At 55.5% G+C, this 27443-nt stretch overlaps 2 protein-coding genes across 10 annotated transcripts; one reads left to right on the forward strand and one right to left on the reverse strand.

Annotated features, from left to right (window-relative positions):
• On the reverse strand, positions 1–12237 carry LOC128845368 (keratin, type I cytoskeletal 18-like). The gene is made up of 7 exons (XM_054043976.1): positions 11854–12237; positions 5240–5322; positions 3658–3814; positions 3360–3524; positions 3148–3273; positions 1628–1848; positions 1–251 (listed from the first exon to the last, which is right to left on the reverse strand). The coding sequence occupies exons 1-7, from the start codon at positions 12208–12210 to the stop codon at positions 230–232; spliced, it is 1131 nt and encodes a 376-aa protein (XP_053899951.1). The 5' UTR covers positions 12211–12237; the 3' UTR covers positions 1–229.
• Positions 12238–12549: 312 nt separating this feature from the next.
• LOC128845367 (keratin, type II cytoskeletal 8-like) lies at positions 12550–27363 on the forward strand. Of its 9 annotated transcripts, none has more exons than XM_054043971.1 (10): positions 12550–12885; positions 19168–19376; positions 20248–20308; positions 20744–20839; positions 21004–21168; positions 22317–22442; positions 22794–23014; positions 23583–23632; positions 24240–24395; positions 26740–26826. In XM_054043971.1, the coding sequence occupies exons 1-9, from the start codon at positions 12607–12609 to the stop codon at positions 24353–24355; spliced, it is 1323 nt and encodes a 440-aa protein (XP_053899946.1). In that variant the 5' UTR covers positions 12550–12606; the 3' UTR covers positions 24356–24395; positions 26740–26826. The 9 variants fall into 9 exon arrangements, with proteins under 9 accessions (XP_053899946.1, XP_053899948.1, XP_053899944.1 ...); XM_054043973.1 differs by having other exon boundaries at positions 24240–24387; positions 26740–26825; XM_054043969.1 differs by lacking the exon at positions 26740–26826 and adding an exon at positions 24613–24750.
• The last annotated feature ends 80 nt before the right edge of the window (positions 27364–27443 follow it).

A 27443-nucleotide genomic window follows, 5' to 3' on the forward strand; every position in this document is an offset into this window, starting at 1 on the left:
TTGCAAAGTGCTTGGAAGATCTTTATTCAGCAGTATTCCAATCACAGCAGAGCACAGCCCTCTCTAGAAGACAATGCAACCCACACCCCTGGCTTGTTGAATCAGACTGAAAGGAGCTGCAAGTGCAGCAGTGGTAGATCGAGATTTGCCTCTTTACTGAATTACTTCCTCCGATTGCTGCGCAATCACTTTCCCATCCACAATCTCCTGGGTGGTGACCACCACCTTCTTAATGGTCTGCCTCCGGGAGCCTGAGAGAGAAGGGGAAAGGGGTTATTAGACTGGTACCAGACTCCTGCAGCTCCCTTCTGCTCCGATCTGTGCTGCAGACAGGGACTCATGCCAGGGAAGTGTTGAAGAGGAAGTGCCGGGGGTGACGTAGGACAGCTGGAGTCACCCAACAACTGCAACCTAGAAGCAAGGCGCTTCAGAGGCTGCAGTGAGCACAAGTCTTGGTGCAGAGACGAGGGGATTAGCTCAGTGCTCTGGGTGAAGGGTGCTACTACTGGACGGACAGAGGGCTGGGAGGCCTTTGTGGAAGCATTAGCTGCTAGCTCAACGGGCCAATGCACCAATGTGCTGCTTCTCAGATGACCGAACTGAGCCAGCCTGCTGCTCCATCTCCCACTGCAGAGTCTCCTTTGGGTGCCCTGTCCCCTACCCTGTTTTCTGGAGTGGATGGGCAGTGGTTTTACTCCAAACATGCCAGGCCTGGAACTCTACTTTCGAACAGGACAGAAGACCAAGGCTGAAGGACACTGCCGCATTGGTAGAAAAGGAACAGTAGCAAGATAAGAGGACAATTCTGGCACGTTGAGCGTGATCACACAGGAAGCCTGCAAGCAGATTTGTGCCAGGGCAGACCTGTACAGCGAAGAATGTTGGTCTCCAACTAGCTAGCGCCCCTACGCTAATAGCACCACCTGGGGTCACTTACCCGTGCTGGCTGGATTCAGCAGTTCCTCTCTGCAAACACAAAACATGGCAGCGTTTGTGTGATCCCTGTCCCTGGGGGGAGGTGTGATTTGCTTACAGTAGGCACCTCTCCCTGAACAGCCCTGGGCAACTGTAGTGACCCATGGGATTTGCATGTCTTTTGTTGCTTCCTCTCTTCATAGCAGCTGTTATGAATACAGTCTCTGCCTGGTAACTAAGGCTTGCAAAGGAACAGCATGGATCCATTACATGGGCTAAAAAACCATGCTCCACTCCCTCCTGCTCTGGGCAACGCCTTTCCACCAGGTGCATGAGGTAGAAAAGGAATCCTGGTCCACTGACGGAGCCCCAGTCTCTCAGCCAAGGGCACTGGGCTATCTTTGCCTAGCCAAAAGTGCAGGTAAAGAAGCCCCGTCAGTGCAATGCCGGCTGATCAGAGACCACACCCCAGCCAGTGCTGATTTCACCCTGCATCCGGCAAGGAGACCGATAAAGCACGGCGCGGGAGCTGGCAGGACAAAGCGGTCTGGGATTCGGTCAATTGGCCCTGAACAGGAGGAGGAAGACCCCATATCTGGTGACAGAACGGGAGCAGAGAAACTAGAGTGACTTCCAAGGGTCGGTAGCACCCCACAGCCAGCGGGAGAGAGGGAGAGCACTGGCTGGAGTGTTCATGGCCCCGGGCGGTTACCTGTCTATCACTCCCTCAATCAACTGGCTGTATTGACTGATCTCATTCTCCAACTTGCTCTTCACATCCAGCAGGGCCTCGTAGTCCCGGGCCTGCCGCTCCAGGTCTGCCCGGCAGGCGGCCAGCTCCTCCTGCAGCTTGGCGATGACGTGATTGAGGTGCGCCAGCTGGTCGTTGTAGCGGGCTTCTGTGTTCTCCAACGTGTTCTCCAGGGTTTCCACCTGGATAGGAGCAGGGCCCAGAGCGATTACCTGGCAGCCTGTGTGCAACTTACTGACGGATCTCAATACAATGGCTAGGCCACGGGGAGCCTGCACCAGCCCATGGATGTGGAACTCTACCACAGGGCAATATGGGACGGGACCAAGGCACCCAACACGTCCTAGGACTTGCACGGCCTGACGTACAGCTCCACCTGGGCTCCCACCAGTCTGAGGCAGGTGCCCGGTGTCCTTCAGAAGGTGCCTTTCCCTTCCCTTGCCATTAATGCTCCGATCCGACCTAGGCTCACCCCATAATTTGGGCACTTAGTTTACTGGTCTCTCCACAAGCATGTGGGTAGTCGGTGCTCTCGGGACTGTTGCATCTGAGCAAGGGACGAGACCAGGATCCCAGCAGTTAGGGGGAAGTCTGGCCTGAGAATGAGGCAGCTATTTTTTTTAAATAAAAACCTCTATCCCCACTGGAGCTGGTATGTGGTGGGCTGCTCGTCCTGTGACGGTGTAGCTGGCATTAGGACCGGCTCACTTGGCGCCTACGGGTTACAGCAGGGTCCCCTTTCCAGGCTAAGGCATGGCTCTTGCTAAGGGGTAGTGGGCCTGTAACCAGAGAGACTGACGCAGCCATCAGTTTCAGCCTGGGCCCGCATGGACTCAGGGGAGAAAATAAATATAATAGCTATCTCCAGTAATTTATTTTTATCTCCTAGAACTGGAAGGGACCTTGAAAGGTCATCAAGTCCAGCCCCCTGCCTTCACTAGCAGGACCAAGTACTGATTTTTGCCCCAGATCCCTAAGTGGCCCCCTCAAGGATTGTATCAGAGGGGTAGCTGTGTTAGTCTGAATCTGTAAAAAGCAACAGAGGGTCCTGTGGCACCTTTGAGACTAACAGAAGTACTGGGAGCATAAGCTTTCGTGGGTAAGAACCTCACTTCTTCAGATGCAAGATCCTCAAGGATTGAACTCACAACCCTGGGTTTAGCAGGCCAGTGCTCAAACCACTGAGCTATCCCTCCACTGAGCCTCCTCCTGGGGCATGTAACTCAGTCCCTCCTCCACCTGGCTCACGACACAGCTTTAGGAGAAGGGCAATAAGAGTGAAAACCTCATGTCCTTCCTAAGGAAAGAGGCTCACTGGGAGAGGGAAGAACCCAGCCCCACCCCGGAGTGGGTCTTGGGTGTTTTTTTCCCCCCCATCTCAAACTCCTGCTTCCTCAGACTGCAGGAGGAGACCGTTGCCCTGCCAGGGAAGCAGCACATGCTGCCAGGAACAGAGCTGGGGGAAAGCAGGGTCTCGTCACCATTTTCTGGAGGGTCTGGCGTTCGATCTCCAGGCCCTGAAGCTGCCGCCGCAGCTCACTCAGCTCGCTCTTGGCTTCCTCCAGGGCTTGGGTGTTCACGTTAGCTTCCTGGGACAGCGTGTCGAACTATGGGAAAGGAGAGGGACACCATGGTTATGCCCGAGACCGTCATGGCGCGGGGTCGCAGCCGCTCTCCTCGCTTCTCCCCTCACCTTGGCCTTGTACCAGCTCTCGGCATCGTCCCGGTTCTGCTCGGCCACTTTCTCGTACTGTTTCCGGATCTGGGCGATGCTCTCACTCAGCTCCTGCTTCTTTGGGTTGTCCACCTCCACGGTCACGTCAGAGTTAGCGATCAGTGCCCTGAGGGCCTCCGCTTCCTGCAGAGAGGGCAACGGGGTGTTAGCGGCTCCCAGTCCTGCGCTGGTTGCCCCCAAGCGCCGTCACCCCAGTCAAAGCACGGCCAAGCCAGCCACGTTCCCACACCTCCAGCTGCCCCTGCCCAGCCTTTACCTCCTTGTGGCTCTTGCGCAGGTGAGCGAGTTCCTCCTTGAGCCCCTCCAGCTCCGCCTCCTGCTTCATGCGCAGGAAGTTGGTGTCCTCCATGATCTTGCGCAGCCCCTGGGTGTCCTTCTGCACGCTGTCACACCCGGCCTGCTCTGCCTCCAGCCTGAGAAGAGGAAGGGGAGAGATCAGACCCTGCCAGAGGGCGGAGGGGCGGATTTCAGACACATTGCATTGCAAGCACTGACTGCAGGAAGCTTCCTTGGATCAAGACAAGGACGAGTTAACCCAGCAAGGTGTGAGTAACGCTGGAGCCTGCAGCTTCAGACACGTCCCAATTCCAGGGGGAGGGGCACAACAGAAATGCGGACAGACCCTTTCAAAGCACTGATGTGACCAGTAGTCTGGAAAACACCAGCCGCCTTAGCGACACATCGGGGAGGGAGCTGCCCCCAGGGCAGGAACCTTCGAACTCGGCAAGGCAAGTTGCTTTGTGAAAGTTCTGGGCATGATGGTTAAAGGCAGCAGGCAGTGGATTTGTCCAAGCCAGCCCCAGGACTAGCAGATCTTACAAAGAAAGGCTTCAGCGTTAAACACGTTCAGTCGTGTGGGGGGAAGGCAGCGAGAAGTGTAGGAAAGGGACGGGGGTCTGGTACCCAGAGAGCCTGAAGCTAGTGGAGGCTGGCGTGGGCAACTTCTCCCAGAATCAGCATTCAGGGCAGACGCTGAGCGCCTGTCCTGCACCTCTGTAACAGGACGCCCCACCGGGAAATAGCTCCTCTCTGGCGCACTGACCTGTTGGAAATACCCTCTAATGCCAGAGGGCAACACTAATTCAGGGGCTTGCTTCTGTTTCCTCCCCCCCGTTGAGCTGCTGGTCAAGGGAAACCATGCCCCGAAGTGCCCCGAGCCTCTGTTTGCCGGACACTGGGAATGGGCGACAGGGGATGGATCACTTGCTGATTCCCTGTTCTGGTCATTCCCTCTGGGGCACCTGGCATTGGCCATTGTCAGACAGGACACTGGGCTGGATGGACCATTGGTCTGACCCAGTCTGGCTGTTCTTGCGTGTTTGGGAGACCAGCAAGGGAAACCAGATTCTCTGCCCTGCATTGTAGCGGGAATCCACTCCCACCTTTCTAGACTGACACTGTGCACCTGCCAAGTTGGGCAAGGTGCCCGGGATTCCAGCTTGATGCTAGGAGTGGCGACTGGAAGAAAGAGGGAGGAGTTAGAAGTGGACATGTACTTAGCGTTCAACCACATGGAGTTGCTCCAGGGAAGAAATGTGGGGATCAGAATTAAGAGTCAGATTTCAAGGCCAGAAGGGATCGTTGACTATCTACTCTGACCTCCCACAGGGCAGAGAATTTCACCTAGTAACTTGGGAAGTTGTCCTGTGCATGAGTTTTAATGCTTGGGCAATGCACAGAACCCCAGGGACAGAGTTCAGCTCTGAGAAGTTTGACCGCAGTAGTGGATTGCTACAGGTTCACAGCCGTTGAGTGGGTCTGTCCCCCCAGTCAGGGGGAGCATCCTCTGCTCTACGCACAGCTCAAGCGGCAGTAGCGGGGGGAGTGAGGCGACCTACTTGACCTTGAAGTCATCGGCCGCCAGCCTGGCATTATCGATTTGCAGCAGCAGCTTGGCATTGTCCATGTTGAGATCCTCCACCTGCAAGAGAGGCAAGGGACTTCAGGTGGGGATGCTAAAGCGATACGCATACTTCCCCCCCACACACACACCTCTCCACAGAGAGGTCTTACAACTGAGGAACCCAGCTGCAGAGATGTTAAAGTCCATCACCGCGTGTCTATCCCTTAGAGAGACAGGCCCAAGGTAGGATCTTGGGACCTGACCTGCTGTCCTAGCCTCAGCTCTGCAGATTCCCTCTGGGTCGTGCGTCACTTAAGGCCAGTTTTACCGAGGTGCTGCTGATGTCAGCGAGAGCTGTAGGAGTTCTGTATCTCTCAATTCAAGCCCCTTATCTCTGGGCCTGGCTTTCTGCTCGCCCGGGTATGCAGTGATCAATAGAACATGAAGCTCTTTGAAGGGGAACAGGCCCCTACCATGGATTAAGGCCAGAAGGGATGATTAGATCCAGTGTGATCAATGCTAGGTCTTTATTACTATAAACCTGCCCACTCCCAGACTTCCTCCTTCCGTGCACATGCTGACCCAGATTCCTATAGGGCAGGCACCCGTCCACCCCATATGCAGTGCTGCCCACAGCTGCAGTGTGCACGGATGCTCGTTGAAAATAGCCATTTGAAACCCTGGCCTCCCTCAGGCTGTCCCCGCCCCCCTTCCCGGCAAACCCCGGTCCCCTCCCAGTCACCCTGTCCATCCCCCACATTCCCATCCCTTGCCCTTGTCCTCTTCCAGTTCTTCCCCCCAACAGCAAGTCTGGGGCATCTGGTCAGGGCCGGCTCCAGGGTTTTGGCTGCCCCAAGCAGCCCAAAAAAAAAAAAAAAAAAAAAAGCCGCGCTCTGCGGTGGCAATTCAGCGGGAGGTCCTTTGCTCCGAGCCAGAGTGAGGGACCGTCCGCCGAATAGCTGGACGTGCCGCCCCTCTCCGGAGTGGCCGCCCCAAGCACCTGCTTGACAAGCTGGTGCCTGGAGCCAGCCCTGCACCTGGTCATCCCCCAGATACAGTAACCTGGTGCTCGTATAACCCCTTATTATCTGCTAAGCACCTCCCAGGCCTTGATTTTCACCACTCCTCGAAGGCAGGGCAGGGCTAGTGTCCCCCTTTCAAAGAGGGAGAACGGGGGCACAGAGATTCCCAAGTCCCAGGGAGTGGAGCAGGGAATTGAGCCCAGGTTGGGAAAACCCCAGGCCTGAACCACTGGGCCGTCCTTCCAACTCCTGCCATTGTGGTCTCTAAGTGACATGATATTACAATGTACACACCCACCCCTGCAGGGCCAATCGGGGGGGGATCAGGAGAGCATTTGGTCTGGGCCTCAAATTTAGACACTTGTTAATTTTTTGGCATTTGATAAGTTTCACAATTTGTTTTTATGCACATCCCTATCAGACCAAAACGTGACACTCTCAGCTCAGCGCTGCCAATTTAAGCAAATAAGAGGTGATTTGGTAAAAGACAATTTTTTTTTTGTTAACTGCTGTCGATTGTCATACTAAAGAGTTTAAAATGTTCATAAATAATAAAAATATATTGGTTCTGATAGCACAGGATTAGACCATGTCCTCTTTTATTTTTATTATGGCTGGGGGGCCTCAAGAGCTGGAAGTGGCCCGGGCCCCTCTGGCCCTCAGAGGGCCTGCACCCCTGCAATGCCCTTATCTCAGCCTTGATCCCCTCTTCAGCTTAGCTCCTCCTGAAATAAGTTCAGAGCCGGCAGCTCAAGTGCAGAAGGAACCTGCCAGTGGGTTTCATGTTTCAGAAACTGGCACATTTGCAAAGCAAAACAAGGCGTTTGTTTGCCCCACAGGGCTCTTTGCGCCAGCGGGTTGGGTTACAGCAAAGTCAAGCCAAGGGCAGGTGGCATCTCTTCCCTGGACCCCAGTAGCGTCTAGTCAGATCGCCGAGGCACGTTCCAGGGAGGAGAATTTAACTGGGCTGGAAGATCCAGCTGCTAGCAGCGGCACTTCCGTGGAAGCACCTGAAAACAAGCCGCTTTCTGCTGTCTGGGCTGGGTCCAGAGCTCCTTCGAATCTAGGGAGGCCATTGAGTCATGGACCTACGCTGCTGTTCCCAGAAGAGTCCTCAACTTCCTTCAGCATCACCTGCCTAGCCCCCCCCCCCCCATTCAGACACCTGGCCAGGTTTCCTCTCTTGAGCTGGCATAAGCAGAAGCTGGCCAAGCAAGATACAGCTGCAGCGTTTCACCCAGAAGCAGCTGCATTTCAGGGGTGGGGGAAACGATCCCTGTGTCTTGGGAGCCCCACTGAGAGGGAGGGGCTGTGTCTCCATGGCGCTCATGGCAGGACCAGAGACCCGTTGAGGTAGAAGACAGCACATCCAGTGCAAGATTAGGTCTGTCGGAGGTACCCCCGGCTTCCCTACGGCAATGATTGAGGAGTCTGATGGGAGACAGAACACAGGTCTCTCTCTCCCTTCCAGGCAGTTCTCTGCTGGCCAAGAGACAGACTTGGAGGGCCTCAAACTAAGCAGCTATAGGAGTGGACTGACTTTGGGGGTGCTGCGCACCCACCTCTCACTGAAGGCAGGAGGTGCTCAGGTCCTCTGGACTGAGACTCAGGGCCACCTCTATTCCAGGGGGAGATTTTCAAAGGTGCCCGAGGGACTTTGCCACGCAAGCCACTGGGGCCCACGTGCCTAAGTCTCTCGGGTGCTGTTGCAAATCCTCCCTGGGTGCTTTACTTTGAACACAAGCTTGAACGTTGTGGCCTTTCTGGACCAGTCGTTAGGCATTTAAAGCGAGTCAGCCCTGCCCCCTACAGGTGGAAATGATTAGTCTTTTGCTAATAGTTCACTGGGTTTGGTTTTTTAAAGCCATTTCCGATGGCCCCAGTGCATTCCCTCTAATATTCCCGTCAGAAATAGACTGTTCCTCCTTCCCCTTTATAAATGCAGCAGGAAAGGGGCTGTGAGGAGGGGAAGGTCCCTTGCTTCTCTACTGGCCTGGGGCACAAATATTTAAACAAATAACCCACCCAGCCCAAATTGGATGCTCTTGTTTTCCAGCTAGAAGTCTCAGTGAGGGGTGGACTTTACAGACTGCAATATACAGGGATCCTTCACCTATCACCAAAATGCAGCCACTTCTGGGGTGGCACAGTTTGGGACAGGAAAAGGAGAACATTGTGTGCAATGGAAACTGGGGGAGGAGGGGAGAAGCAGAGCTTAGTGGCCAGCATTGCAACTGGTGCTGGACAGCCAGGCTAACAACCTTAGCCTTGTAAGAAGTGCCATGAGATGCTGAGTGCCAAGACTTCTGAAGGAACTCCTGTGAAATTGCAGAACAAACAGTGGTGTGTAACCTGTCACTTCAATCAGCCTATGGACCAGAGGACAGGCAGATAGCAAATGGGACACCCATTTTTTAAAAAGCCTCCAGAGGCGATCCCGGCAATTTCAGGCTGGTTAGCCTAACTTCAGTACTGTAGTAAAGAACAGAATTATCAGACACAGAGATGAACACGATATGGTGGGGAAAAGTCAACACAGCTTTTGTAGAGGGGAATCCTGCTTCATCAAGCTATTGGGATTCTTTGAGGGAGTCAGCAAACATGAATACGGGTGACCCAGTGCATCTAGTGTACTTGGACTTTCAGAAAGCCTTTGACAAGGTCCCTCAAAGGCTCTTAGGCAATGTAAGCAGACGTGGATAAGAATGAAGGTCCTCTCATGGATCAGTAACTGGTTACAAGATAGGAAACCAAGGCTAGGAATAAATGGTCAGTTTTCAGAATGGAGAGAGGTAAATAGTGGTGCCCCCCAGGGGTCTGTACTGGGCCCAGTCCTATTCAACATATTCATAAATGATCTGGAAAAAAGGGGTAAAACAGTGAGGTGGCAAAGTTTGCAGATGATACCAAATTAATCCAGCTGAAGGTGACCACGCAGAGTTCCAAAGGGCTCTCACAAAACCGGGCAACCAAATGGCAGATGAAATTCAATGTTGATAAATGCAAAGTAATGCACATTGGAAAACATCATCCCAACTATACATATACAATGATGGGATCTAAATTAGTTACCACTCAAGAAAGAGACCTTGGCGCCATTGTAAATAGTTCTCTGAAAACATCTGTTCAGCATGCAGCAGCAATCAAAAAAGTTAAGTGTCATTAGGAAAGGGATAGATCGGAAGATAGAAAGTATCATAGTGCCCCTATATAAATCCATAGTACGCCCACTCCTGTCATGGCACTTGCAGTTTGAGTCGCCCCATCTAAAAAAACGAAATTGGGAAGAGTACGGAAAAGGGCAACAGAAATGATAAGGGGGGAGGAACAGCTTCCGTGTGAGCAGAGATTTAAAAGTCTGGGACTGTTCAGTTTAGGAAAGAGGACACGGGGGAGCTGATAGAGGTCTACAGAACCATGAATGATGTGGAGAAAGTGAATCAAGAAGTGTTATTTACTCCTTCACTTACCACACAAAGCGGGGTCACCCAATGAAATTAATAGGCAGCAGGTTTAAAACAAACAAGGCCAAATGCACAGTGAACCGGTGGAACTCCTTGCCAGGGGATGGTGTGAAGACCAACAGTATAATTGGGTTCAAAAAAGAACTAGAGAAGTTCCTGGAGGACAGGTCCATCAATGGCTGTTAGCCAGGATGGGCAGGGACACAGTCCCATGCTCTGAGTGTCCCTATTTACCTTAACAAAGAGAAGGTTAAGGGATGACTTGGTTACAGTCGATAAATACCTACATGGAGAACCAACATTTAATAATGGGCTCTTGGAGCTAGCAGAGAAAGGAGACGATCCAATGGCTCGAAGCCGAAGCTAGACAAATTCAGGCTGGAAAGAAGGCGTAAATTTGTAACCACGAGGGTAATTAACGATTGGAACAATTTGCCCAAGGCCCTGGTGGGATTCCAGACTGGCCGCTCTTCCAGAAGAGCTGTTCTAGGAATGACCAAGGGGCAGTTCTCTGGCCTGGGCCATGCAGCGGGACCGTAATGGTCCCTTCTGGCCTTTGAATGTATGTCCATATTCAGGGAAGCAAGGGTCACAGTGACCCTGAATTCAGCTTGATCCCCGGGTCTGCTGAAACCCCCAGGGCGTGTCCAGATCCTTCTTCACAGTGTTTGGGCAGATGACGAGATCTGTACAGAGACAGGTAATCCGGATCTAGGCGCCTTTGTTTACTCTCGGAAGGCTAATAATGGAGAGAGAAAAACACACGAACGTTTGGCAGCTTGAGCAGAAGCAACTGTTTAACCAGCAGCCCCAAGAGACTGCCAAAAGCAGGGGGAGGGGGAAGAGAGCCGACTTGAGGCCAGCTAGGCAGTGCTGTGGGGACAGCCGGCCCGGGCAAGCCCAGCTGCACTGAACAGGTATGTTCAGACTCTAGAGGACAAGGGCTTTCGTTTCAGCAGTTCCAGAAGCCCCGCTACTCTCTGCGGGCACTTCATTCTCCTCTCCCCTGCCTGGCTGGTTGAGTTGGAAACAGGAGGGAGTAGCCACCAGGGGATCCGCTGACGACTTGCAAACCTGAAGAGATTCATTGAGCGACAGACAAAGCAGCGGCTGCAGTTCACCGGCGCAAGGGGCTCCTGATAGATCAGTCCCTGAGCTCCCCGTTTTCAAAACAGGGTGGTTTTGGGGGCATCACTTGAGGCCTCAAAAGAGGCCTGGTTTTCAGAAGGTGGGTGCTTCGCGTAGTCTGAAAGCATCAGGTCTCTTCCAGGCATCCATAAACGAAGGACTCTAACGTCACCACTGAAAATTTAAGCCCCCTGACCTTTCACAGCACTGTCGGCAAAGGGCAGCAGGGCCGGAGCGTTAGAGTGGAGAAAGGAAAGAGGATTGAGCTGCACAGAGCTGTATCCTTGCTCAAGGTCCTACGTCTTACTGGAGTATTGCTGGCTGTGGCTAGGCCAGGCCTGCAGCCGCCTTACTAACAGAATAAATTGTGAGCGCGCAGGGGCAGGACCCTCTTGGTTCTGCGCGTGTTTCCCCAGAACTTGGTAGTGGGGAATAAGACGCTTTTGGAATTTGGGGTTCCTGCCCCCCCCATTACATGAGACCTGAAGGGCCAGGTTCCAGCATGCCTCCCTGGTGTTTCTTGCAGATTAGGGCAAACGGAGGTGGCACCAGCAAGGTGGGACTACAGGGCGTGACACTTCCCCAGAAATTGACACCCAGGTCGGATAAGCTCCCTGCACAAACTGGGTGTGTCTGTCTGTCCCCCCACGGACCCAAGAGGGGGCACGATCTGTGAGTCCGTGACACCTTGCCCCCTCAGATCTCTCTTCCCCAGCTCCGGTCTCGCCTTGGCAGGCTAAGGGCCGGCCAGAGGCTCTGGCACCCCGGGGAGGGGGTGAGGCGGCCAGCGCAGACCTGATGGGGGACAAGAAGAAGACGGATGCCCTCTGCCCTGTTTCTACGCTTAAGGAAGGGGTGACTGGGCAGGGGACACAGGGCAGCCCCCTTTCACTGGGGACTGCCAGCAGCAGGGCCCCTGCCCTGTCCAGGGGATGGGGCAGCAGCATCCCCAGGGTCTGGCAGCTCAGGGCCCCCCACCCCCAGCTGGGCCCTACCTGCTTGCGCAGTTCCTCCAGGGGCCGCTCGCAGGCCTCCCAGTCCCGCTGGCCGGCGCCCCCGCGGCGGGCCCGCACCTGGGCGATCTCCTCCTCCAGCGCCCGGTTGGCCGCCTCCAGCCCCCGCACCCGCTGCAGGTAACCGGCCAGGCGCTCGTTCAGCCCCTGCAGCGCCTCCTGCTGGCTGCCGGCCCACAGCGAGTCCAGGTTGGCGCGCAGGCCGGGCAGCAGCGCCTGCAGGCGGGAGCCCGACACCCGCGGCTCCGAGCCGCCCGCGCCCCCGTACATGCTGCCGGCCGAGAAGCCGGGCCACGGGCGGGGCGAGCCGGCCAGGGAGCCGCTGCGGGACCGGGACATGCTGCGGGCTGCCCGCTCCCCGGCCGCCCCTGCCGCTATTTCTACCGGGGCCGCTGCATTATTCAGGAGCCTCATTTGCATGCACAGGTAGAGGCCGGCCAATGGAAGGCGCCGCTGCAGACCACGCCCCCGCACGGGGGTGGGGGCAAATAGTCAGGCGCCCCCAGCCTGGGGGTGGGGCTATGCTAATGAGGGTGGGGGACAGCGATGGGGCTGATGGATGGCCTCAGGTGAGTCCGGTTGGGCGGGGCTAGGCGTATTGCTGGGGGCGGGGTTATGGTCATTGATGACATGGGGCGGGGCTAGGCTAATATGCCCCTATTTTTAGGTGCTGGCGGCTGCGGGGCTCGAACTCCGCCTGTCCCTTGCCCCGCGCGTCTCTCAGCTCCCGGGGCGATGAGCAGCTACCCGCGCTCCAGGCCCATGAGCTTCAGCAGCCGCTCCCAGGGCTCGCAGCCCAGCTGGGGCTCCCTGTACCGGGCCGGCTCGGGCTTCCAGCCGGGGCTCCGCAGCTCCCCCAGCCTGGGCCGCCTCGGCCCCAGCGGCGTGTCCGGCTCCTTCCTGCTCTCCTCGATGCCCAGCCTGGAGATCGACCCCGCGCTGCACCAGATCCGCAGCGATGAGAAGGAGCAGATCAAGGGACTCAACAACCAGTTCGTCTCCTTCATCGACAAGGTGAGCCGGGGCGGGGTGTGAGGGCCCCGCTCCCCCGTGCTCCCACGGGCGCCTCTGGCTCCATTGCTGCCGCAGGATCTGCCCTGCTGGGGCGGAGGGAAAACCAATCCCCGTGGAAATGTATCCTCCTCCCTGCCCTGGGCATCTAACCCGGTGCCCCTCGGTGCCCCTGCCGTGCGCTGTCCCTCTCCCTAGTACCTTTGTGGCGGCATCCTGCAAAGAAGTTGAGCTTTCCCGGCCGATTGCCAGTGAAGCAACCATGACCTGAAAATACGGGGAGGCGGGTGCAGCCAGTCATTTAGGATGTGTCATGTCTACACTGCATTGTAAACTCCGGTTTGAGCCCACTCTGTCCACACACACGGCTTTCAGCAAGCACTCAGGACCTGGGTCCTACGACCGGGGTGGAGCCCAGCCCTGGTCTGCAGCACGAACAGTTAGCACAGGAGTTGAGAGCTGGAGCCAGCAGTTGTAAATCCGGATTTACAGTGCAGTGTGGACGCTAAAGCACGGACTTGGGAACGCTGAGTCCAGGAGCCCAGGTCTCCTAGATCCCTGCTAGCAATGCCGTGTAGACGTAGCGGTAACTTCTGAATTCCAGTCTGTCCAATTGTTCATCTGTTGCTTCCCTGCTGAAGTTTTATGAAGGACAAAAAAGTTATCGTTCAACGCGAAGCACCTGGTGGAGGTGAAATCAGGAGGGGAAAGAGATTCTGGGGTAATTAGACTCATCATAAATCTTTCTCCTTCGTCCCCTAGCCGGAGCGGATTGCCTTCATTTAAACCTGTGTGCGTTTGCTGGATGTGAGCTTGTTCCAGTGTTCTAGGAATTATGGGCACACTCAGACAGCTCCCATTAACTCCAGTGGGCTCTGGGTCAGGTCCTAGAAAAATATCTTTGCAAAATTAACCGTAATGTTCAGTCACTGGAAATCCCAGTGAATTAGGAGCTGGCTGCATTGTTTACCAGCCGTCTGCCACACCTCAAAGCTCCGAGTAACCGGATTGCCTCTCAAACAGCGGGGAAGGGAGCTCTGGTGGGAAACATTTCGAATGTCGTCTGCAGTGGTGTAGCCATGTCAGTCCCTGGATGTTAGAGAGACGAGGCAGGGGAGGTCATATCTTTTATTGGACCAATATCTGTTGGTGAGAGACAAGATTTCAAGCTTCCCCAGACCAGAAGAAGAGCTCCTTGTAGCTTGAAAGCTTGTCTCGTTCACCAACAGAGGTTGGTCCAATGAAAGATCTCACCTCCCCCACCTTCTCTCGAATATTTCTAATGGCAGAATCCCCTTATCTGAGTTGCACCTAAAAATGAAAACCCCTTCCCATGTAGGCCCGGCCCCAGTCTTCTCCTTGGCTTTCAACATGTGCTTTGAGAGACGTGATACCTGGAGCCCTATCACAGCCTCAAACCACAACTGGAAGCTGCCAATTCAGTCGGGTAGTCCACGGATAAACTCCTTCATTCGAGCTCCTGCCTTTGCCAGACGCCCTGTGTGACCTTGGGTGATCAGCTCCGCCTCTCTGTAGAATGCTGTCAAGGCGATTTACCTGCCCCTCGGGGAGGGGGTGACGCAGAGCTCACCACAATACACAGCGACCCTCAGGTGGATGGAGCTAGAGAGGTGCAAATGACAGCCCATCCTGTAGTTGGAACCACACAGACGGCCGTCTGTACCTGTGCACGGCCCTATGGGATTCTGCGTGGGCACAGCTGTCCCCCACACGGGGCCGTCTGCAGGATCACGGCCACCATCGTTATGGTATATGCAAATCAGCAAATGTGATGACAAACTAGCATTCTCTCTAGAATTCCACTTGCTGTCCTGGGGCTCTGTATTCAGGGCTGTGGTAACCTGGGACGTAACTGACTTCTCCAGTCAGCAAAACTGCACATGAATGGGCAGATTCCGAGTTACTGACTCGTGACCTTGACCTTTCCCTAATACAGCTGAGCATCAGCTACACAAACACACACACACACACACACACACGAATCTAACTCACAGGTTGGATGCGCAGCCTCTGAGGTGACGCCCTTGTTTTCCTAATGAAGCTGTTCAAAGATAATCCACCCAGGGGGAAGTTTGTGTTTCTTAATAATAGCATGAACTTTGTCTGGCCACCTGGTGTCTCTGCTGCTCTGATGAATTTGACACTTTTTTCAGTTGCTGCTTCCTGGTGGATGAAGCGCCTGGAAGGGTTTTGAAAAGAATCTGTTCTGGTTTTTCACCTTCGCAATTTGGCTGCTGTCTAAGGTACCATGCTGCACTAGCTCGTGAAATAGCCACACCACAGAAGCAGAGAGTGAACGGCGAGCCACTGGGAGGGGCTTTTTTTAGTCTGACCCTCAGACCATGTGAAAACTCCGGCTTTTCTGTTTGATGCTTATTTCACTCCAGTGGCTAGCAAACATGTTTGAGAAAGAAAATCTTAGTTAAAGAGTGACGACATCCCACAGATCCTCCAGCAAAACCAGGGAAGAGCAGATTTGACCTTCCCGATGGTCCAAAGATCAAAAACAAGCAGGGGGAGAGGGGAATCTTCTCCAAATAAAACAATTTTTTGGTCAATCCAGCATAAAGAAATGCAAGAGGCACCAAGCCTGGGTTTTAAGACCTCCTGTGAGCTCCCGTATGCCTTAGTGTAGCTTAAAAAATAATAAGGATGTTGCCACTGAATGCAAAACAAGTGGTTTTGAGACATTCTCAGCCTTGGGTCTCTGCAACTCCTGTTCCCACACAGCATCAATAATAAAACCCCCACTGATTCTGACAGACCCTGGTTCATGTCAGCCACTCCAAAGGGCTTGATAACAACGACCAAGCTGGCAGAGCACCTGACCTGAGCCGGGCAGGAAAGGGGTGAGCCCATAGGTGCTGGAACTAGGGGGGCTGCTGCACCCCCTGACTTGAAGTGGTGTCCATTCTCTGCAGGGTTGACAGTTTGGCTCAATGGCTCTGAGCACCCCCACGATACAAACTGTTCCAGCGCCCCTGGGGGAACCGTGGCTGGCTGTGACAAAGCCACAAAAGTTCTGTGGAGCAGAAGCTAATGCAGCCACTTGATCCCTTCGTGTGGCAGAGAACAAAAGACTCTTAATTCCTCTTATTCCGCAAGCTACGTACAAATAAGAATTTCCGCACGGAGCAGCACGGCTGTGAGCAAGCCCTGATCATCCGAAACACACCCTGCTGGGGATGGGATGGCCCTGCTGATGGGGTACGGAGTCTAAATCACCCCTCAAATCCAGCCCACGCCTGCAGGTCATTCCCATCTCGCAGCTGGGTGGTGGCCCATATGAAATCCGTTGGTGGGGCTCAGTCCGGGTCTCATCAGACGAATATCCACATCCCAGACACTGTAGTAATGGAGCAGCGTGGCAGGGCCTATCCCGAGAATAAATAGATCTGCAAATCCTGCAGGAGCTGGAAACCCTCCGGGACTGTTTCCTACCAGAGCGCGGGGAAGGTAGAAGGAGCCCCAGCCACGTCCATGCACTTGTTTTTGCCAGTAACTTTATGGTTTCCCTCTCCAAATCCTGCATCTTGGCAGGGGGTTAGACTAGACGACCCTTACGGTCCCTCCTAACCTTCTGGTTCTGTGGCTGGCCCGTTCTGGCCAACATTTGTGCTTGTCTATCCCTCCCACCCTGGCCTCTGTCAGCTGGACTGGCAAGGACCACCTAGCAGCCGTTCCTTTTCTGGACACCTGAAGGCTTCTAGATTTCACACTCCATCATTCCACTGTCAGTGCCAGATCCAGTGGGAGGAGCTGGGGGTGTCTGTGGTGAGGGACAAATCCCCTGGAGCCTACTAACCGGCTCACAGGCCAAATGCCGTCCCAGCTGCGCTGTGCCCGGGAGGGACCCAGATGCTGATTAGGTTCATTCTTGCCTGTGACCTAGAAGATGGATAAACCTTAGGGCTGCAAGGTGGAGATCTCCTGTAGAGTCCTGTATCACTCCCTTCCTTGGGACTAAAAGAACAGGAGGACTTGTGGCACCTTAGAGACTAACAAATTTAATGTAGCCTAAGCTTTCGTGGGCTACAGCCCACTTCTTCGGATGCATGTAGTGGAAAATACAGAAGGAAGATGTGTGTGTGTGTGTGTGTGTGTGTGTATATACACAGGGAACATGAAACAATGGGTGTTACCATACACATTATAAGGAGAGTGATCAGTTAAGGTGAACTGTTGTCAGCAGGAGAGAAAAATAACTGTTTGTAGTGGTAATGAAAATGGCCCATTTCCAGCACTTGACAAGGCGATATAAGGAACTCGGGGCGGGGGAGGGGGGGTGGAGATAAGCATGGGGAAATAGTTTTATTTTGTGTAATGGTCCATCCACTCCCAGTCTTTATTGAAACCTAGTTTAATGGTGTCCAATTTGCAAATTAATTCCAATTCAGCAGTCTCTCATTGGAGTCTGTTTTTGAAGGTTTTGTTGTTGTAATATTGCAACTTTTAGGTCTGTAATCGAATGACCAGGGAGGTTGAAGTGTTCTCTGACTGGTTTTTGAATGTTATGATTCCTGATGTCTGATTTGTGTCCATTTATTCTTTTGCGTCGAGACTGTCCGGTTTGGCCAATGTACATGGCAGAGGGGCATTGCTGGCACATGATGGCATATATCACATTGGTAGATGTGCAAGTGAACGAGCCCCGATACTGTGGCTGATGTGATTAGGTCCTATAATGGTGTCCCCTGAATAGATATGAGGACAGAGTTGGCAATGGGCTTTGTTGCAGGGATAGGTTTCTGGGTTAGTGTTTTTGTTGTGTGTTGTGTGGTTGCTGGTGAGTATTTGCTTCAGGTTGGGGGGCTGTCTGTAAGCAAGGACTGGCCTGTCTTCCAAGATCTGTGAGAGTGAGGGATCATCCTTCAGGATAGGTTGTAGATCCTTGATGTGCTGGAGAGGTTTTAGTTGGGGGCTGAAGGTGACAGCGAGTGGCGTTCTGTTACTTTCTTCGTTGGGCCTGTCCTGGAGTAGGTGACTTCTGGGTACCTTTCTGGCTCTGTCAATCTGTTTCTTCACTTCAGCAGGTGGGTACTGTAGTTTTAAGAATGCTTGATAGAGATCTTGTAGGTGTTAGGGACAGGCACCTGGTTGCTAGAGAGAGTTGCCTTTTTAGGTTGTTCCCTCTTATCCACAGATGGATCACACTTTTTTGTTCTGTATTGGTACAGCACAATGCCCCACGACTGGGCTGCTACATGTTGCAGTAATCCAAATAATAATGACTTCCCTGGCATTCACCCCTCTCACCCGCTGGTAGGATGTATGCCCCGGCTTGCAGCCTTCTTTATGCTCTCTTGGAAAAGGAGACACTGCATCGCCCCCTTGTGGTGGAACTGGGATCTCTGGGGTCCGATCCCTGAGTACCCAAAGGTGGCTGGCTAATCGATAGAGCTGTCAAAAAGTTTTGACTTTTTGATGTTACTTTTTGTTCAGAATCAGAAGGGAAATTCAGAGGGTGAAAAATGTTGCAAACCCCAAAAATGTGGCACAGTTTCAGATCGGCAATGTGGAAACCGAAAACATCGCCGTGTCTTGATCCAAACAACAAGTTTGGAAGCATGGAGAGGGAGCGGGCTCCCTTTGAAACGGCCGTTTGAAATGTGCTTGTTTCGATCCCTTCGCTTGATCTGAAAATAAAAATCTGCAGGAAAAGTTGCTTTTTGATGAAACCGCATTTTCCGATAGGAGAATTTTTTTAGTGGCAAAACTTCAGCCAGCCCTACTAAGTGACAACTGTCCTATGGTTCTAGATGGAACGCCTTTCAACCTGCCAGCTCTGTGCATGTGGCCAGCATGTGGTCATGCCACACAGCTCACTAGTGATGGTTTTCCAAATGTTCTGCCTCAGGAATGAGTTTGTGGCCGTTCTCTGGCCTGGGTTAGACAGGAGGTCAGACCAGATGATCACAATGGTCCCTGCTGGCCTTGGAATCCAGGAGTGGTAGGGGAAACGTGGGCCAAGGGGAAGCACTGTCTCTTGTGAATCTGCCTGGGCAGAGAGGGCAGAACCAACCTGGGCCGGGATTCACACCTCTTGGGTTCCAGGGAGCGTGGGGATTTTATACCTGCTGCTTCGCCCTCTGCAGCCATCTGCTCCTGTGCATCCCCCTGGTGCACTGATCCTCGCTAGACATTTCTGAGGGACCTGCCCTGAGCCCCCAGAGGGGGACGGTCTTACTGCACAGCTGCCTGCCTGGGCGACCCTGACTGGTGGAGCGAAGCGCAGGGCCCAGTACTGCTTGTTCTCGCCTCCAGGTGCGTAACCTCGAGCAGCAGAACAAAGTGCTGGAGACGCAGCTGAAGCTGCTGAAGGACAAGGACCAATACAAGTCCAACCTGGGGCAGATCATGGCGCGCTCCAGCCAGAACCTGAAGCAGCAGATCGAGACGCTGAGCCAGGACAAAGGCAAGCTAGGGACGGAGCTGGACCACATGCAGGCATTACTGGAGGAGCTGAAGGGCAGGTACGTGGGTCCGGCGCAGGTGGCCCCGTATGGCAGCGAAACCGAGTGAGCTCCAGGAGGGAGGAAACCATGAAAGGTGGGGTGGGAACAGAGGAGATGAAAGGCCCCGTCAGTGAGATCCATTGGACCCATCACCCAGGACATGGGTGCTGGACAGGAAACAGCCCTGATCTTGTGGGGCAGGGGTCTTGTCTTCTGTCCTGGCTGGGATCAGCTGCCATCTGCCTCAGAAAGCCCCCAGGTCGTATTTATCCCACATACTCCTCCTGCACAGCACCTGATCTGCCCATGCCCCCCCTCAGAACCCAGGGGGTCTGAGCCTGGAGCTTCCTTCCCAGAGAGGAGCCCAGAAATCAGGGGCCCAGCCCATAGGAGTCGTGCCCCGTGAGCCAGCCCAGTCTGGCATTTATTGACGCTTCTCCCTGAGGCCTGCCCGCTGCAGGGCAAAGACACCCCCCCCAGCCCCAGATAAACTGTGGAGGATCCCAGCAATTTCTCCTCCTAAGTCACCCCCCCCTCGAGAAACTCCACATCTCCACCTCCCCGAGGCTGCTGTGTAGACTGGCTGGGGCTCTCCACGCTGGCCAGGTGGCTGCTGAGCCATCTCCAGTAGGGGGCGCTAGGGAGTTGACTCGGGGCTCCTCTCCCAGTGCCTCACCTGCCCCCCACACCCCGATCTCTGCGCCCCGCAGCCAGGGGACGTGAGACACGCCCAGGATTCGAACCCAGAGCCCGTTCCTTGTTGCTCTCTGGCTTGGAGTCCGAGCATCCGTCCCCATACTCCCGTGGGACGGGGTCCCGGCTCGCTACGCTAAGGCCCCGTGCTTGTTGCTGCACTGCCTGGCTCCCTGCACGTCCCCTCTCTCCCCAGGTACGAGGACGAGATCCATCGGCGGAACCAGCTGGAGAACGAATTTGTCGTGACGAAGAAGGTGAGAAACCTCCACCCTTCCTCACGGGGACATCTCTGCCCAGCTAGTCTCTGCTTTACCCGTACAACCCAGCAGGTCACACCCTGCCCTCTGGGGTCCAGCTCCCCTCCCGGACATGGGCACATGCCAAAGCAGGATCAGATGCGAGGGTGCTGTGTGGCTGGAGGAGACATTCAACTTCCACTGGGAAGAGGCACCAGAGATGGATGGAAGGGATTTGGGCTGAAGACCCACAGGGCATTTGGGAGGGGAAATCAAGGGAGAACCCAGGTGTCCTGGCCATCATCCCCTTGCCCCACAGAGCAGAGTGGCTGCAGTGACTGGCTGCCCAGGACCCACACTGCTGGGGTCTGACCCCAGGGGGCACTGGGGCCTGACAGGAGCTCCTCTGCCCCACACGGCGGTGCCCTGACAGCATCTCTCCTGTACCTGCAGGATCTCGACGAACTGTATCTGCAGAAGGTGGATATCGAATCGAAGCTGGAGAGTATCACGGACGAAATCAACTACCTCAAGCAGCTGTACGACGAGGTGGGCGCCGGCCCATGGGGGGCTCCAGAGCTCTGTTTGCAGGCGGTCCCCCCTGGGGAGCGTTGGGGTGCTGCTGGCTGGGGGAGTCCATGCAAAATGCAGTGAAAGAGGAATCTGGATTCTGCTCTGTCTCAACCCCCCCCCGAATTTCTTCCCTCCCCCAGGAGATCCGGGAGCTGCAGTCCCAGATCCAGAACACGCAGGTGACGGTGGAGATGGATAACAGCCGGGAGCTGGAGATGAAGCAGGTCATAGACGAGGTGAAGGCTCAGTACCAGGCCATGGCAGCCAAGAGTCGGGAGGAGGCCGAACAGTGGTACAAGCACAAGGTGAGCGGCGCTCCTCCCCCGCTGCGCGTGCCCCATGCCTGATCATGCTTCCTCGTTCTCGCACGTTGCTCGCACACCCATCCCCGTGCGGGCCAGCTTTCCCTCTGCACCTGCCTGTTCCCCACGCGTTCGGAGCTCGCCTGCATGTCCCGGAGCTTGCCTCCCACCAGCTGATCCAGCCAGTCCCTCCCCACCCCCCCCCCAGTGAGACTTGCACAAGTCCACATGCATGGTGAGCTTGCTGATGGTGATAGTGAACATGGACCTCGTGAGTGCACAAGCAAACTCTGTGCACGCGCCTCTGGGCTTGCAGACAGGCCTGTGATATTCTCCAGACATGGCTCCCAAAGTGTACATAGACAAATGAGCACCGAGACATCCCTCCCGCCCCCCCAGGGATCAGTGAACTCCCCCCCCCCCCCCCATTCCCTGGGTCAGAGGCAGATTACAATTTTGTGGGGCGCTGGGCCAGATGAATTGGGGGGGGGTCCTCCCCTCCTGTGCTCATGCTGGGGAGTGGGGTTGGGGCATGGGAGTTCCCCCGCTCCCTGCAGGAGCACTGGGAGGGTGGGTAGAGTGGGTCAGGGTGTGGGGGTGCCCATTTTTTCAGGGCCCTCCAATTGGCTGGGGCCCCTGAGCAGGGGCCCCGCTGGCCCAGTGGCTAATCCGCCACTGCCCCGGGTGTGCAAGCCCAGCTGGGCGAGGGAAGCAGCAGCCACATGGAGACAGATGGGACCCAAGTGCTGACTCGTCAGCCAGGACTGGTCCAGCCAGGGCCCCCAGCGAGTTGGTGAAGGCTCGTGTGTCCTCCAGGCAGCAAGAACTCCCAGCAGGGGTTGTGGGTTCACGTCCCCCAACCAGGGGTTGGACTATTCCCGCCATCTCCCTGGTGGAGCAGGACGCTGGCTGGGCCCCGCTCACAAAGACACGGGGATAAACGTCCCAGCCCCACGCGATGGACGAGCTCCCAGGGGAACGGCTGCTGGGAACAGCCCTGTGCTGGCCTGGTGGATGGGATCAAATGGGTCTGTCCCAGCTCTGCCCTCAGGCTCCCTGCCGGCACCTCTCTAGGGCAGGCGAGGGGCTCTGGGACCGAGACGACTGAGGCGAGGCCTTGGCAACCCCTCCCTCTCCCCCTCGCCCCCCAGTTCGATGACATGGCGACCCAGGCCCGGAAGCACAACGACGAGATGAAAAGCATCAAGGATGAGATTGCGGAGCTGAACCGCTACGCCCAGAGGATCAATGCTGACATCGAGGCCCTGAAGAACCAGGTGAGCCCCACCTTGTGCAGCCTGCCTTCCAGACAGGGGGCTTGGTGTGGGACAGGGACATGCTCCCTTCCCAGGGACCCCCTCCTGCAACTCGGCCCGTGCCAGCCGGCTTCTCTGCTGAGGCCAGAGACCGCCCGGGGGGGAGCCATGTTCTCTTCCTCCCCACCCCCCGGGGGGAAAGTCCTGGTAACCCCCTGTCTTGGTTCCCAAGGCTGCTTCTGGGGAGGGCTATGGGACCAGGTGCAAAGGATTCTGGGGGAGCAGTGGCTGGTGCAATCACCCCCTCCCTTCGACGGGCAGGCCAGAACACCCCCCGCCCCCCAGTGACCTTGTTTCTGCCCCCGGCGCTAGCGAGCCAACCTGGAGAGCGCCATCGCGCTGGCGGAGGAGCAGGGCGAGCAGGCCGTGCGCCGCGCCAAGGACACGGTGCAGGAGCTGGAGGATGCGCTGAAGGGGGCCAAGCAGGACATGGCGCGGAAGGTGCGCGAGTACCAGGAGCTGATGAACATCAAGCTGGCCCTGGATATGGAGATCGCCACCTACCGCAAGCTGCTGGAGGGCGAGGAGAACCGGTGAGCGCTCCCCGGGGGCGGGGCGGGGGGACCTGGGCTTGGGTTACCTGGGGAGCTTGGCAAACCCCCGTTTCCTCACAGCCGGGCATGGCTGGCCCAGGGCTGGGATAGCAAGGGGGGCTGCGGGTCAGGATTGAGGGGCACCCGCACAGGTATGGAATCACGGGGTGCATTGGTAGAAGCCACCCAGGACGCTGGCAAACTCCGTTGGAAGAGGCTAGCGGGAGGCTGCCTGGACAGGCTACAGCAAGGGGGGCTCTGTGCCGGGGTGGGGAGGGCGTCTTCATCCTCAGGTTTTGGCTCACTAAGCTCAGGCATCCTAATGGGATGAGCTCCCTGCCATGTGGGACCCTGGGAAAGTCACTGGCCGCCCTGCCCCATCTTCCCCCACCTCGCTAGTCCCATGAGCGCTTCTCACCCCTCTGTGCGGCCAGGGCCCCCTGAGCCAGCAACGGCAGGGCAGGTCTCTGCCAGGTCTCCAGTGGGCAAGAACCCACCCGACCCCTCCTGCCACCCCCGTAACGTGCTCCTCTTGACGGCGCTCCCGTGTCTGATTTCTCTCTCCCAGGATGATCGGCCAAGGCCCGAACTCGCATAGCAGCGCCATGGACAAACGGGGTGAGTCTCTTCCCCTGATGTGTCTGGCCTCGGTGCCTGGGGGCGAGGGCAGCCCAGTCCTGCATGCGCCCCACTGCCTCTGCAGCCCAAGGCAGCATGCCAGGGTTTCCCTACCTGCCGGAGCAGTCAGCCCCACTTCTGGTGTATGGGCCGGGGCTCTCCACCTCCCAGCTGCCTGCCTGTGCCCTACCCACAGAGGAGTGGGGTCCCCGGACAGCACCCCCCTTGCCCGTGTGGGTTAGACCCTGGGCGATGGAATGGTGCCCCAGGGCCCGGACTTGGGGAGCCAGTGACGGTGCCCTAGGGACCGCGGGTGAACTGGGCCAGTGTCTTGTGCAATGGGGGGATGTGGCTGTGACCCCCGGCGGGATCGCAGGGGTCCCAGCTCGGCTGCAGGGCGGGCGTCTCCAAAATGCGACGAGCAGGGCCCTCGGGTCGCTGCAGGTTAGATCCGTGTGGGCAGGGCCTGATGGCTTTGAACAGGCCGGTGCCCAGGTGCCCTGCAGCTGAGAACGGGGGTGGGAAGCACCAGTCGCTATCCCTTGAGTTAGGAGCTGGCGGGCGGGAGGAACTTTTTCATAGGTGCTGAGGTGCTTGATCTCCCTAGCTGGGCCTCAGGAGAGGGCTGTCGCCGAGACCAGCCGCTCGACAGAGCTGATGACACACGAACAGCCCGATCCCGTGAGGCTCCTTCCATGGCCCGGGCTCTGGGTCTGCCCCTGAGCTGGTGTTCCAAGCCCGTCACGCGCACCAGGGTATCTCTGTATGTAAATAGATGTAAATCACAGACCTAATGCAAATTAGCCGCTGTCAGTCCGAGCGAGGGCAGGAACGTGCTCCCCCGTTGATTTGCATGCGTAAATCCTTGCCTCTGATTGGCCAGCCAATCCCAGCTTGCCCACCTCTCATTTGCTTAATCGCTTTGGGTCCCAATCAAGAGCCTCTTCGTAAAACCGAACCCTCTCTGATTTCTCGATTAGATTTCTAAACCCACCCCCAACCCCTTCCTGACTTGCTTACGCAGCTGGACTCCTGCCTTCCCGAGTGGCACTCCCCTCCCCAGGCAGGGCTGCCACACCGTCCGGGGCCGGGCCAGCCTCCTCGCCCAAGAGGCCGATCCTGATCAAGACCGTCGAGACCAAGGATGGGAAGGTCCTCTCGGAGTCCAGCCACTTCTCGGAAAACTAGCCCAGGCACGAGTCGCAGGAGGTGGATTTCAAGCTGCGTAACGTCCTGACTGCGGCCCAGTTCTACCCTGGGTCACTGAGGGTAGAACTGGGCCAGGAGATTGTAAGCTCCACGGGGCAGGGACCTGGTCCCACAATGCCTTTGCAAAGCGTTCTGCACATCCAGGGTGCTAGGGAACCCACAAAGCTGTTGGCGTTTGCTGGCAGGCTCTGGGGGTCTCTGACTAACACCCCAACCTCGTTAGCAGGCAGGGAGCTGGCAAAACAAGGGTTAAATGGGTGCTGGCTTGCTGAACAGCTGGTTCGTTAATTCACTTAATGTAAGGGTGGTGGGAACAGCCAGGGGGTGGCCGGGAAGTGGGACAGGCAGGCCTGCCGAAGGGATTTTAGCAAGACTCTGTCCTAATGAATCCGACTCAGGCAGGGGACTAGCTCTGAGCTACGATTGCAGATCCTAGGACCGGTTGGCTGCTTCCTTTGGAGATTTTATTGTGCGGGGGCCAAGAGGGCAAATTCTGCAACTGTCAGGGCTGGGCAAGCAGCAGCCACTTACTCTGTGATTGAGAAATAACTCTGGTCTAGGCTGGCACCCAGTGGGTCCTCCCCATTCCAGATTGTTAATGCATTGAAACCTGGCTCAAATTGCTTGCAGGGGGCCAGACGCTGCGGGGATGGGTGTGCGAAGAGAAGCTGAGCTGAACAGACTAAGCGAGGTGGCCTAGGAAATAGGATGCACATTGTCCTCAGTCCAGGAGGGCATATGCGAGAGCCGTGGTTCCCTGCGGGGCCGCGAGCAGGTTTCAGAGGGGTTGCCAAGCAGGGCCGGCGTTAGATTTGCAGGGGCCCAGAGGAGACAGCTGAAACCCCACTGCCTGGGGCCCTGAGTCCTGCCACTAAGGGCTGAAGCCGAAGCCTGAGCAACTTAGCTGTATGGGGGGCCCTGTGGTGTGGGGCACAGGGCAGGTGCCCTGCTTGCTAACCCCTACCGCCGGCCCTGGCTTTTATAAGCAGACACCCAGTTGCTGTGGCACAGGGGGGCCGGGGAGTTTTAATAGCACGTTGAGGGGGCTCAGAAAGACAAACGTTGAGACCCCCTGGGCTAGAGTCATCTCTTGGGCTAGAAGGGTGTTTAAGGCGGGAGGCCTCCTGCATGGCTTTTATTGTTAACTTCGTAGACAAATCTCTGCTTCTCTCTGTGTGTCAATTCCCCACGCGTTCCAGGGGGGGGGAGCTCCACCACCCAGGTGGGGGAGGGGAGGTCACATAATCTCCCTGCCCCATGGAGTTTACACTCTTCATCAGGCACCCCTGATACTTTGCCCACTTGAATATGCGCCACGGCTCTCGACCATCTCCCTGCCTGTGTGTACATGTAATTTTGACCCCCGGTGCTCCTGGCGGGCTCAGCTCCCTGGAAAGAAGGGAGCTGGTAAAGAGGCAGTTGTGAGCGGTTGTGTTCTGTAGCGTCTCTCTGTCAATGTCCAGCTGCCCACGGGGGTGTTAGTCAGGATTCCCTGTGCTAGCCAGCCTCTCCTCTTGAGCGCGCCCAAATAAGGGGAGAACGAAACGGCTGAAAAGCGACCAGAATAAAAATGCTCTTTGCCCCGTTTCTGCCTTTAGTCATTGCTCAGGAATGTCTGTACAAAGAGGGCAGCAAGTGGAAATTCCTGGCTTTTCCCTCTTCCTTAGCCATCAGTTCACCTGCTTCCCGTCAGTCCAGTGCACCCCTACTCACCAGCATCCCTGCAAACATCCAGCCGGCAGCTGTGAGTTGTCAGTGTGCACCCGAAACGCAGGATCCTTGCTGGCTTGCGGCATCTTCCTTGAGCAGCAGGCAGTTATGATTGTTGAGACCAGCCACTAGAGGGAGAGAGGAACGAACACACACACACACACACTCTCTCTCTCTCTCTCTCTCAGTGTTAGGTACAAAAGTACCCCGGAAGGATTTGCAACACCTGTGTGGATTGCAGAGGCTGAAGACATGTAGGGACCATGGAGCTGAAGGGTATAAAGGAAACAGTGTGGCCAACTCCTGTGATTTTTAGTGCAAATCTTGTGATTTTGCAGGTTTTCTTAAAGACCCCAAATACTGGAATCATGTTATTACCCTGAGCATCTCAGCTCTCATTTAAAAAAAAAAAAAAAAAATTTATTCCAGTGAAAAGCTTGCCAATGTGGCCCCTGAATTATCTAACACCCAAAGCCAAATAAAAAAATACCTGCAAATGTATTTTTCTTTAAAATCTCACAATTTTCCAGCCTGCCTCGTGATTTTTGAACACGGATTGGCCATACTGAATTGGAGTTGTAGGAAGCCAGATGCTGAGGTAAATCAGTTGCCTGTATGAGAAGATGACAAGAGGATAACTAAAATAACACCAATTTTTAAAAAAGGCTCCAGAGGTGATCCTGGCAATTACAGGCCATTAAACCTAACTTCAGTGCCAGGAAAAATGGTTGAAACTATAGTAAAGAACAGAATGATCACACACAGAAATGAAGAGTCACCATAACTTTTGTAAAGGGAAATCACGCCTCACCCGTCTATTAGAATTCTTTGAGGGGGTCAACAAGCATGTGGACAAGGGTGATCCAATGGATATTGTGTACTGGACTTTCAG

Source organism: Malaclemys terrapin, chromosome 11 (assembly GCF_027887155.1).
Source record: "Malaclemys terrapin pileata isolate rMalTer1 chromosome 11, rMalTer1.hap1, whole genome shotgun sequence".
In the NCBI taxonomy this organism is placed as follows: Eukaryota; Metazoa; Chordata; order Testudines; family Emydidae; genus Malaclemys; species Malaclemys terrapin.

What these genes read in the sequence shown, in the direction of transcription:
- LOC128845368 (XM_054043976.1), bottom strand. Translation starts at nt 12,210, where the DNA reads ATGTCCCGGTCCCGCAGCGGCTCCCTGGCCGGCTCGCCCCGCCCGTGG. An exon ending in TGGAGGAACTGCGCAAGCAG is followed by an intron (nt 5,323 to 11,853) that starts GTAGGGCCCAGC and finishes CCTCTCTTGCAG; the next exon opens with GTGGAGGATCTCAACATGGA. An exon ending in GCCGATGACTTCAAGGTCAA is followed by an intron (nt 3,815 to 5,239) that starts GTAGGTCGCCTC and finishes TCCTCTTCTCAG; the next exon opens with GCTGGAGGCAGAGCAGGCCG.
- LOC128845367 (XM_054043967.1), top strand. Translation starts at nt 12,607, where the DNA reads ATGAGCAGCTACCCGCGCTCCAGGCCCATGAGCTTCAGCAGCCGCTCC. An exon ending in CTGGAGGAGCTGAAGGGCAG is followed by an intron (nt 19,377 to 20,247) that starts GTACGTGGGTCC and finishes CTCTCTCCCCAG; the next exon opens with GTACGAGGACGAGATCCATC. An exon ending in AATTTGTCGTGACGAAGAAG is followed by an intron (nt 20,309 to 20,743) that starts GTGAGAAACCTC and finishes CTGTACCTGCAG; the next exon opens with GATCTCGACGAACTGTATCT.